At 38.3% G+C, this 12,695-nt stretch overlaps 1 protein-coding gene across 6 annotated transcripts in view; it reads left to right on the plus strand.

Moving 5' to 3' along the window:
- Positions 1–12,695, plus strand: part of PLCL2 (phospholipase C like 2) — a 103,928-nt gene that overhangs the window by 63,826 nt on the left and 27,407 nt on the right. Inside the window, exon 5 of one of the 6 annotated variants that reach the window (XR_008821453.1) lies at positions 1,169–1,257. The exons of 4 other annotated variants lie outside the window; for them this stretch is intronic. Coding sequence is in view for 1 of the 2 variants with exons in the window: in XM_056336135.1 (XP_056192110.1) it covers positions 1,169–1,243 (75 nt within the window). In the remaining variant the exon portion in view is untranslated. Of the gene's footprint in view, positions 1–1,168; positions 1,270–12,695 lie in introns of those variants that run through there. One more of the 6 variants, XM_056336135.1, reaches the window with a different exon arrangement.

Here is a 12,695-nt window from a genome sequence, read left to right on the forward strand (position 1 = left end):
GTGTTCTTTGTGGTTTTGGTGTAAATTCATATAGTGAGCCCTCAAAATGATGCTTTTTATCTCAATGGTTGATTTTGGCTTAGGGATTTTTCTGACATGATTAACTAACAGGTGGATGTAAAATTCAGCTTAATAATGAGAATTATTCATAATTAAGACAGGATAAATATGCTGTCGAGGTAATGATGACCTACTAGTCTTATTTTCTGCTGGCTTAGACCTCAAGATAGGTCAAAATTCTGTAACTGTGTTCTTCCAGTGTGTCAAGTACTGTACGCATGAGATGATGTTGATAACAGAGATTGAGTTGGATGTTATTAAACAAAACTTGGTTAGCATAAATGCGCAGGCTGTCATTTACCTTGTGTGCATTCTCAGTTTGGTACACATAATGATATTCTCAAAGTACTGTTGTTTCAAGATGACAATATTTTTGGCTAATGAAGGGATTCTTATTTGTCAGAAATACCCTTCTTTTTATAAAATGATAATAAACATAGAAAGCAATATTCAGCCAAGGTTTTTAATTATTCAGAATTTGTTTACATTGGGAGTACTTAAAGGACTCATTGTTGCTTTGTAAAGGGAGAAAGGATGTAAGACCTTTTCCAGTGGCACAGTCAGTCCACACTGAAATAATTATGGGAGAGTGCAAATACTGCAGGGACACATGGGACGGTGAGAATATTTTCTATGTGGGCAGGTACTTATATTTTTTAAATAAACAATGAGGCAAATGGTAAGTTAATTAGTATATCACTAGATACTTGGGTTTTTTATATGTAAACAAATAGCACATCATGCTTTCTTAAATTGTCAGCATTCATTGCTACATTAATGGAGGAGCTGTAAGTGATAGAGGCTAGTACTGTACACAGACTAAAGTACTGTATTTTTGAACGTAATGAGTAATTTATCACCAGCATTATTGGAACCAGAATTTTAGCCAGGAAATAAAGGGATATTTTGCTTTTATTCACATTATAGGAGCTTTTGTATCTTTTCAGAATAATGAAAACCCAAAAGAACTAGGAATTTTTGGGAAAAACAAAAGTTTAAATTGTGTATTTTTCTCTAGCTTCTCCATGCTCCTGAGTATTTTTTTTACCCTAACATCTTTTCACTGTTTAACAATATTTTATTTTTCCCTCTTGTTCATGAACTTCAGCTTCCTTTATGTGATACTTCAGCATGCATTCTGTTGGTGTCATCACACCCATCACTGATCAGTGCTGCAGACTGAAGCTTGGAGTTAAGGCAAGTGCCTCTTCCACACCATTGCATGTTTGTTTTTTTAAAATGTCTTATAACCTTTAATACGTAAACCTGAAAAAAGTTACACTGTGGCAAGAGAAAAAAATAATAATGATCTTGTCCCAAGTCTGCAGCATTATTCAGTGATGAGTATAATAGCACTGCAAATAGATGCTAGAGGATCATACAGATGAAGCCAGGTATTGTTGAGAACTTGACTGGCTCTGTGTGCCCTTAGAGGAGGATAAAGTGTCCCATCTGATAAAGATGAGGTTTTCTGAACTTTGCGAGCAGGTGTTTACTTCTAAGAGAACTGCAGAAAAGGCAGAGAACTATACCTGTGTGAAAGAAGAGAAAGTAATGCTGCTACAATAATTAGGATTAAATGTTATTAAATCCTAATTAGGTAATGCTGCTAGATTAATTTTTCCACAATTTCTGGTGGTGTTTGGTGTTTTGTTTTCTTTTTTTTTGTTTAATGTTGAGGTTATGTTGTAATTCAAAATGTCTGCAGACTACAGTGTAGGAAGTCTATGTCTAATTTGAATGAAATCAAACAAAATGAACAGTTTTGTATATACATCCTAGGGATAGGCTCAGGAGCAGGGCTGCGTTTATTGGTGGTGGGAATTGTGAGATGATGAAAATGAGAGGTATTAAAATATGGCAAAGCTTGTAAACTGGAAAACACCATATGACTAGTGATTAGTAGCTCTATAGTAAGTTTAAATCTGGTTACCTTATAGTTGGCTCATTTCAACTACTGACTCTACCACAGATTGCATATGCAATCACATGGAAGTTAACTTCATGTTATAGAATTACAGATTTGGCTGATGACATGAATTAAATATAATAGCCCTTATTTTGAACTTGAACATGTCCATCCCGTTGGGAAGTAGGTGGTTTGACACTATACCTTGAAGTGTTATAGGCTGCACTGCTACTAGTAGGGCTTATCAAAAGACTATTTAAAAAGGACTGATTGTTAAGGTTTTGGTCAAACGTTAATAGTCCTTTCATACTTTGGCTACTGCTCAACCCCCTAAATATTCTTTACTTTTAAAACTCACCTTGATACCAATATAGATGAATTGAGTGGAGCACTTCTGTATTGGGCATGTTGGATTGAAGCTCATAATTCTGAAGGAAGCAAAGGCTCTTTCACAGGGCCTAAAAAAATGATTAGCAGATCTGTTTTGAGTTATGCTTAGCTCATAAAGTCTGTGTTAGTTATTTTGTTGTTGATGCAGGTCCTTGGTTACAATTAAATTGCCATTCCGCTGTAGTTTTAGAATTGTATCCTGAGAGAACAAGTAGATGAATACTTCTCTACTTCATCTCAGTTTAATAATGTTCCAGTTGCTCAGTTAAGAAGCCTTTGTTCCACAAATCACCCTCTGAGGCTGCAAACTTTTGGGGTAACCAAAAAATACTAGATCCAGTGCTGGTAATTACCAGTTAATCTCCTAAAACAGAGTGAGTGAATAGGTTACGTTAACTCTTGCATAACTTTCTTTTGATCTAAATACTCTGTTTCTGATTGTGGCAGAGAAGCCTGAGTTCAAGATGATCACCCATCTTCTGCAATTGAACTCAGTCTTTGGATCTCATGTATTTTTAAATCATGTGGTAGCATCTGACCACTCTCTGCTTTGTGCACCTGAAGAAAATCCAGATTTTTCCATCTGGTACCTTTTCTGAGGAATACATGAATGGTATCGACTGAGTTCTGTTTCCTTGGTGGTTCAGAATGTTGTTCTTGAGCCCATGTCTTCTGGTGTCCAGCTCCATGGGTGTTCCTGGTACAGTTTAACTCTTAGCATCATCTGGCATATAAAGCAAAGAAGTTAGGCTTTGAAGATGGAAAAGCTATTATTCCTTGTTTTTATACTTTAGAGCGTAACTATGTAAAAATAAGAAACCTTGTTAAAACAAAAAAGTAAGAGAAGTAGTCGAAAGAGCAGACATCATAGACATTCTAAAGATACCACACAGGGGGCATGAAGTAAATATGTGCCACTTACCAAAAAACACTTGAGATGGACAAAAAGGAGGAGGTGCTGTTCAAAGAAAGAAGGCGTTTTCCAGAAAGCTGAAGTCACATGCAAATGAGAAGGATAGGATAGATATTTAACCTTGCCATGGTTAAATAAAAAATAAAAGAAAGCCAACAGTGAAGAATTCCAGGAACAACCTGCACAGACTTAAAATTAACAGTAACTTATTTTCTGAAAATACCAAAACCTGGAAGCCTGTCAAAGAGAGTGCATGACCACTAGTTGATCAAAGTATAAAAGAAAGCCCAGGAAAAGAAATAAAGCCACACCACTAAATTAATTTTTGCGTCCGTTTACCTGTGGCGATTAAGGTTTCACATGAAACATTTCTTTGTGAAGGACTCACTGGAGAATTCATCTTGAATTTAAAAGCTGATAGAAGATATTACACAGGAAAGGCAAAATGAATGAGAAAAAAAATACAAGGAAGAGGTGATACTCATTCAAGGCTTCTGAAAGATCTCAAGAGTTAATATATCCAAACTGCTAATTGTGTGTATCCTCTCACTTGAAACTGACTATTGAAGTTGTTAGTGTGGTGCCAGTACTTTAAGAGGTTTCCAGGGAAGATCATGAAATTACAGATCAGACAGGCTGACATCTGTACTGTGAAAATGGGTAGAAACTGTTTTGAAGAAGAAAATTAGAGGAAATATGGAGAAACATGTCATGTTGGGGGAAAGTCAATACAGCTTTCATAAAGTGAAGGGCTCATTAATCTCTTGGAGTACTTTGAAGCCAAGAAGCATCCAGACATGGAAGATTAGTCTGGTTGGATTTTCCAAAAGCATTTGACAAAGTGCCCTTTCAAATGCTCATGCTGAAATGAAGTAACTATTAAATTTTTAGCCTTTTAAAATTTTTAGCTCTTCTCTGATAGCTGTCGTAAATGCTGAACTTAACCTGATGTTCCAACAGGAAAAAACTATTAAAGACAGTTGCTTGTGTTGATTTTTACATTAGGGTATGTTTTCCCGGTAAGTGGATTAGAGATAGTAGGTATAGCTCCAACAGCTTTGATCTAGCTAAACCAGCTAAATACTCTTGAAGATGTATGACTTAATGATGCTCCCAGATTTGGGATGATCGTCAAGGTGTGAAGTACGTGGGTTCTTAGAGTTTGAACAACTTTCTCAGTGTTAGTGGTGGATTGTTAGCGTGTGTGTTATAACAGTGTTTCAGAGTTGGCAATATAAATGTAATATGTAAATACCAGTAACACACACTGTCTCAGTATTTCCATTATTGCCTCTGGCTTTGTACGGTATGTTTACTTTCATTATCAAGTCTCTGCAGAGTTAGAACCGTCTTTATTTAGGTAATAAATGGATACAGTTCAGTGGTGAAGAGATCTAAGGAAAAACATACATCATTCATTGCAATTTAATATTGCAAATAGCCCAGGTAAGGATTTTTGCCATGCTTAATAAATTATAATTGTAGATCCTGTTTTTTGAAATGAATTTAAAGTTACTGGTTGTGTAGTTGTTAGTCTGTCACAAAAACTGATGGAAAAGCATCAGAAAAAAAGTGAATAGCTTGGGCAGTTTCTTCAAAAAGAGTTGTGTTGCTTATTATCAGTTTTTATTTTCCTGTTTTATAACAAGACAGTCATTTTAAACTGAGGGTTGCTATTATGCTTCCAAAAATAGAGCTACAGATGATACCCTCAGCTTATGTTGGGCTTTTCAGTCCACAAGGGCAGAAACAAACATCTAATTTTGGATATTCAGACTCCATTGCCAAACGCTGTGAAATATGAGCTGGTTTACATTGATTGAAAAGCTCTGATAATGACAACTTGGTGCTTCTGGGAAGTCAAGATTTCTTCATTTTGTGTTAAGAGCATGAATGGTGAAGCTTTTTGTGTCCTCTTACTAATTCCGTTTTGGCTAATGGCTGACTCAGTATTCATAAAAGCGTAAAATAATATGACTACTTAAGAAGAGGAGTTCATCTAGCTTCCTGTCCTTTTTCTAATGTAGTCCAATGGAATGTTTATGGAAGAGCATAAAAATAGGTCAGATGCATTGCAGCTTCTCTTAAATGTAGTCCATAATTCCAACAGCAGGTCTCCTTTTCTTCCTTGATAAATTTGTAATCTTCTGTTTGTCTTTTTGACTCATTCTGTGTGAAAAAAAATGTTGTTATTGGAACTGTTACCGATAGTTTTAGTTTCAAAAATAACACGGCCTCTTAATTTTTTCACAAGGATGATAAATTTGTGCTTCTCTTTACAGATACAGGATATTTTCTTTTCATATATATGTGCTTCCTTCTTGTCCATGTTGTACATAGTGTTTTCATTCTGTTCATTGTAGCTTAAAAGCAATGAAAAGAATTTTGCTGTAAACAGAGTGTCAGGAAAACAAGGAGAAATGACTGTTGGATTAAATGAGTTTAATGTCATTGTGTGCATAGTTTAGAAGAGAGTTTCTGATTATTTTATTTACTCTGCTTCAGCCTAGTCTTTCTGAAATACTTACTTATGAGGAAGAAAGAACGTAAGACTTTTTAATGGAGAACTTGTGGACTGTTTGTTCCTTTGGTAAATTTTCTGGAACTGTGGGAAATCTAATTCATTTTGGGCTACTGCAGAATTAAGAACAGATGATGTCCTATTTTTTCTCGGGTCTACAAGAATTAGTTTTCCTAAGTGGATTTTGTCTCTTATACTCCTGCACTGCATTATGGCATAATCTCAGCTTGCTTCTTTCTGAGGACAAAAAAACCCTGTTCCATGTATGTGTTTCTTAGAGTACAAAACATCTTAAAAAGAGGTGAGAGAGAAAAGGAAGGCTGAAAAGGTGAAGCCGTAAGTCTGTTCCCATGTTTTTACCACTAATGGGGATATACTGCCACTGTCAATTAGGTACGGCATTATGTTTCTATTATAATACGCCGGTGAGTTCAGGAAGCATAATGGAAATTTCCTCTGCATTTGTTTTGGAAGAAGATGGAATTTTGAAGTTTAAAAGGAAGTGTAATACTTAATGATAGCATAATACATGGTATGTGTTATGGTCAAGGGAGGTGATCCTTCCCCTCTATTCGGCATTGGTGAGGCCACACCTGGTGTACTGTGTCCAGTGCTGGGCTCCCTGATATGAGAGAGATGGGGAACTGCTGGACGGAGTCCAACAAAGGGCCAGGAAGGTGATCAGTGGGCTGGAGCATCTCTCCTATGGGGAAAGGCTGAGAGAGCTGGGACTGTTCACTTTGGAGAAGGGAAGGCTTGGGGGGATCGCATCAGTGTGTATAAATGGCTGAAGGGATGGTGCAAAGAGGACAGAGCCAGGACCTTTTCAGTGGTGCCCAGTGACAGGAGAAGAGGCACAAACTAAAACACAGGAGGCTCTGTTGGAACATCAGGAAACACTTTTTTTTACTGAGCACTGGCGCAGATTGCCCAGGGAGTGCAGTCTGTATCCTTGGAGATATTCAAAAGCTGTCTGGACATAGTCCTGGGCAGCTTGTTCTAGGTGGTCCTTCTCGAGCAGGGGGAGTTGGACCACATGACCTCCAGAGGTCCCTTCCAATGTCAGTGACTATGTGTTTGTGTGCTCATTTTATTTTCTTGCATAGTTGGAAAAATAATTTCTGATGTAAAAAATACGTATGCTAAAAACCTTATTGCTTTAAGGCAAATTTAATTTGATGTGAGGAGTCCTCTGTGTGTACAGAAGTAGCTGTTACCAACTTTGTTTTCTCACCTTGGCGCTTTGGACTGTGCTTGGATAGTGGGATCAGTTTTCTTCTTTATAGAGCAGATTTGGAGTGTCTGGGCAAAACTACACCTGATTTTTATCTATAACGAAGTTATTATTGATTGTTGCCTTGAGCCAGAAAGCTCAGTTCTAAAAATTTCTTTCCATTAGAGATGTCAACTTTACTAAAATCCTTATTTACATAGAATCACTGAGGTTGGAAGGCGCCTCTGGAGATCGTCTAGTCCAACCTCCTTGCTCAAAGCAGGCTGAGGTAGAGCAGGTTGCCTAGAACTGGGTCCCACTGGGTGCTGAATAGCACCAAGGATGGAGACTCGGCAACCTCTTCCAGTGTTTGACTAGCCAAGGTCCGTGGCGAGCCCTCTCTGCTCCAGCCTGGAGAATCCCAACTCTCTCAGCCTCTCACACAAAAGATGCTCCACTCCCCTAAATGCTCTTTGTGACCCTACGCTGGACAGTAAGTCCATACCTTTCCTGTACAGGAAAACCCCAAACTGGACTGAACGCTCCAGTTGAGGCCTCCCCAACGTGGAGCAGAGGACAAGGGTCACCTCCCTCGGTCTTCCGGCGCTGCACTTCCTTAGCTATGTTCAACTTCTTGTCCACCAGGACACCCGGGTCCTTTTCTCTGAAGCTGCTTTCCAGCCAGTCAGCCTCCGGCCCGTACTGGTGCGTGCAGGGGGTCATTCCTCTCCAGGTACAGGGCCTGGCACTTCCCTTTGCTCGACCCTTTCCATGGGGTTCCTGTCACCCATGTCTCCACCTGCCAAAGTCCCTCTGAGGAGCAGCACAGCCATCTGCTCTATCTACCCTCCACCGAGTTTGGTGTCTTCTGCCAACGTGCTGAGGATGCGCTCTGCCCCGTCATCCCGCTGAAGACACTGAAACAGTAGTAGCTCCGGTATCAACCCCTGGGGCACACCGCTAGCGACTGTCCTCCAGGCAGACTTCATGCTGCTGATCACAATGTTTTGAGCTTGGCTGGTCCGTGACTTCTCGGCCCACCTCACTGCCCGCCTGTGTGGCCTCCACTTACTTCATCAGTTTGTCTGTGAGGACGTTACAAGAGACAGCGCTGAAGGTCTCAATGCATTCAAATCAAAGACACCCACTGCTCTGCTCTCCACCGGGCTGTCAGGTTGGTTAGGTCTGATTGCCCCTTTGGAAGTCCATGCTGACTTTCCCCAATCATTTTCTCATGTCCTTCAGGTGTCTGGAAGTGTGTTAAGAAGTCTGGTCACCCCTGCACCACCACAAGTAAGGGCTAGCTGACAGAAGACGTACAATTTCCTAAGTGCTTGCACAATAAAGACACTTCCATTTTTCATAATCTGATTCAAGCCTTCCATGTTAAAGACCAGCTTTTCAGTGAAATGTTCAGCCCAACTGTTGCAAATCATGTAAATACACTGTAATAAATGTAACAAAATAGCAATACCATGATTCAACAGTTGGGTCAATCCCAGGGATTGAAGTGAGGCTGACTGGCCTGTAGTTCCTTGATCCTCCTTTTTACTTTTGGAGGTAGGAGTGAAATTTGCTTTCTTCCGCTCCAGGAACATCCTCCAATTGCCATGGCCTTGCAGAGATAACTGCGAGTTGCCTTGCAATGGATGTCAGTCCAACCCCTCAGGACTCATTGGTGCATCCCACATACATGTCTCTGCGTTTGATGAAATTGTCGTTAAAGAAGGCTCAGTGTAACTATTCCCAATCAGTACCTGCTTTGCATAACATGCATTGCTCAACTTACAGCTAGATTTAATCTTTATGTCTTAATTTCTAAAATTTCTCCGGGTTTTGAAGAAAAACTTTGAAAGAAAAATAATAAAAATCTATTCTGCTGGGGCCTATGCAGGTGTTTTGGTGTTTCATCACTTGACAGTGGTAGTTGTCAGAATGTTGTAGTCTCTGAAAACTGTTCAGCTATCTTTTTAAAGTTATCCTTTCCATGGAACTTAGCGAAGTATTCAGATATTTTAAAGTTCGGCTAAGTGGTCGTCTGAAAGAGTGTAACTTGAGCTTGGGAGAAATTTATGTTGTCCCTTCTGTGTAGATGCTGCTTTGCAATCACTTCAACATGTTTCTTTGCTGTGTATCACTCCTGTTTGAACTTGGGGACCCTTTACTCTTGAAAACTGAGCAGCACTGATCTAGTGGTGGTAGCGGTCTCAGGGGTGGTAGATGTAAGGTTTTTATCGCTGCTTACTGAGTTTTGAATTGAGCTCAGTAATGTGAACACAAGTCACCTGCTTATTAGAAGTCTACTTCTCTTGTTTTGTGGTGGTGCTGGTGTAAAGGTTGGACATTTCAGAATGCTTTCATTGTGGTGCCTACACCATTAGAACGATTCATTTGAGTTCTGAGGTTTAATATGAATTTATTATCTGATTTTCCAGTCATTTCCTTCCTTATTGCTATAACACCATTCTTCTCCAGTGGAAAATCAAAGGCAGTATATATAGTTCAAAACAACTCTCTACGCAGCTTCAGAGCAAGGTAACCCTGGCAGTTGTCACTGAAAGGACTAAGGACAATTATTTTGCTTGTTCCAGTGCCACAACAAAAATGCCTTGTGGTGTATTGGCATTGAATGCTGGACTGGATGGGTACGGTTTATACATATATTTAATTAAACTGACCATAGTTCCTGGTAGGTATAGTGGTTCTTGAGAATGGAAGTGTTTATATGCTCTCTACCAGAGTCCCTTTCCTTGCTGTTATTGCTTGGGGCAGTGGTAGCAACTTCTGACCTTCTCTGGATCACACATATCTTTTGAAATGGTGTGGATACTATTAGCGGTTTATGTATTGTAGTTTGAGATGATCTGTTTTGGTTTCCTTTTTTTATGACGTGCTGTTTGCTGTTGGTGCTATTTGTACTATTGTGGACTTAAATTTTCTGGAAAATGCAAATGACATTTTTATTACTACTGGTAAGAGCACTTGTTTGGCCACCGAATACTAATCTTATTTCAGAAATAGTATAGTTTGTGGTTTCAGAAGTATCATCTAATATGCTGAGATTTGAGATGAAAGGAGAATGTCAGCAGCATTTTGTGGAGAAAACCATTTAAATAAAGATTTCGTTTATTCCTACTGTAAGTATGGTTTCAATTCTACTGTTGGAATGTAGGTCTAAGAGTACTGGCAACACATGTTCATAGCTTCCAAAATGTGAATGTGTACTGTGCTTTACTTGCGAAAAATAAAGGTAATCCTTGGTGTTGCAGCTCTGTCAGTGAAGTTATTTTCTCTCCCTGAGTTTCATCAACCAGACAGTCTATCATTGGCTGTTTCTTCCGTTTTAAAATGCAGCTGATGACTCTCGTTGTGTGCTACCAACCAGCTTTGCATGCAGAGGAATTAATAAATCCTGGCTTTTTAAAAAGATTTCTTTCTCAAGGTCTATATTCTTTGTTAAATGTGATGTTAAAAGTATTAAGGTTGAGTTAAATCTGTCTTTTCCCTAGGCTGGGGGCATAAACAGGGTAAAAGTAGATCTTCGCTTGTTCAAGTTCAGCTGAAATTGCATGAATGGTCTCAAATACATACATGTGTATGTGTGTGTGATTGCTTATATACATGCATAGACGTACACAGTCTTAGTTCATAGCTCTTAGCTCTTTCATAAAACAACAAAACAGACCTACAAAGCTTTGCAACATAGAAAATAAGCCTAAAGGGTAGTCTAGACATGTATATCGTTTCTTTAAATTTCTGTAACTCTCTTTTAATGAGAGTTCTGTTTTGCAGAGGAAGAGGATAGATATATTTTTAAAGTATATTACTTTTTCATTTGTGAAGACACAGTTATATAAGTGATGAATGGTACTCCTAGCAACATGGTTCCATCAGTCTGAAGCAAGATTTTTTTTTTGTTTCTAACCATCGTCATCATGCATTTTAAGGCAGGGACAATATATAATAATAGAGATCTCTAATCCTCACTGAGAACTCTGAACATTTAGTGTTTCTTTCTAAAACCCTTTAAAAATATTTTTTTTTTTTACATCTTTCTTGACGTTTGTCTTTTTGTTAGAATTAATGACATTTTTTTCTGGTAACTAGGTAAACTGCATGATTTAACAAACAGAGTTTGATGAATAGGTCAAGCTGTCAGCCTGGCCTCTGCAAAAATGTGATGACTTCAAGGCTCATAAAGCATTCCATTCTGCATTTCCCATTTTCCATTGACCAAAAAAATAAAGGAAGATAGTCCAGTCTGCAGTGAGTTCCAGAGCAGTTCTCTGGTCATATTAAGGTTGGGGTAGGGAGGGCAGGAATTGAAAGGGGAGTTGAAGCAATTACAGCGTTCAACATTCTGTATTTAAAGTATATTTGTTGGAAATTCTGAATCTTTAATTCCAGAAAAAAGCAACAGAAGTTAGAGATAGGAATTAATATTGTGGAAGACTTGCTAGAAAGTATAGCTACTAGACTTCATATTATATTTCTCTTCGTTTCTTAGAATAGCCATGGATAATTTTCAATACATTTTAAATGATCAGCTGGTAACTGGTTGTTCCCTATTAAGTTTGCTTTGCATTTCACTTTCCAGTTTTGTCACTGATAATATTCTCAGAGCTGGCTGTGATTAGCAAATACCTGCTTGTTCACTGGCTTGTTCAGTACAGACTAGTTTTAGTATATACTAGCCTTTGTCTTTTTCCTCACTTTTCGTAATTTTTCCTTGACAATTTAATTTCTCATTCTGCTGCAGGCATACTGTTTTCACGCTGAAGCTTTTACTTACTCAGCGTTTTCTACTCCACTTTTGTACCAAGCACACACATGCACATATAATTTGGATCGAGCTAATTTTCTGTGTAGATATAACCATTTATACTCAGTTGCTCCGTATGCTGTGTCTACCAAAAGTCTTTCAGTCCCTTTTAATATCTACATGAATGATTTAATGATTTTATAATTTTGGCTTGAATACCGGAAAGAATTTATATGTTCAAACACCCCTTAAGAGTCATTTAACAAATAGCTGAACGCATACTAAAAGGTGACTGCATGGTGAGGAGCAATATAAGAATAAAATTATATTGAATTAATCAAACACAACAAAAAGGTGACACCTGCTCATGCACACAGCATAATGCTCCATTATTTCCCTCATGAAGGACATCAACAAAATTGGGGTGTAGCATAATATTGATTGAATGGTCAACCTCTGAATTATTGCTAGCCCAGCCAGTATTGCTTAGTGGCGCTGTTAATCTTAAATACAGCTTTGTATGTAGTTTAGAGACCAAAGATAAAGAAAGTAACTGTTACTGGCCTTGGTAATATAAAAATTATATTAGAATAATTTGTCACATGAAAAGCATTGGAATTTTTCTTCAGAAGTTGCAAAGAGGGCATTGCTTTTGATCTGAGAGTATTTAGGCAAAGCAACTTTACATACCAAAATTCTGCAATATGAAATCTGCACATTATTATAATTTCTTTTTCAACGTTATCCTTGTTGTGATGGAGCACTACTACAGTGATTAATTTCATCTGCAGAACTAGTACAACTTTCTTGCTTTGTCAATACAGAAAGTAAACAAAGAAACAGTGATGTAAGCATTTTTATTCGACATAGGGCAGTTGCAGTATTTCTTACAGTTCCTTCAGAACGAATACTAAGAGCCAGCTGGTC

This window comes from Falco biarmicus, chromosome 4, assembly GCF_023638135.1.
Source record: "Falco biarmicus isolate bFalBia1 chromosome 4, bFalBia1.pri, whole genome shotgun sequence".
NCBI classification, from domain to species: domain Eukaryota; kingdom Metazoa; phylum Chordata; class Aves; order Falconiformes; family Falconidae; genus Falco; species Falco biarmicus.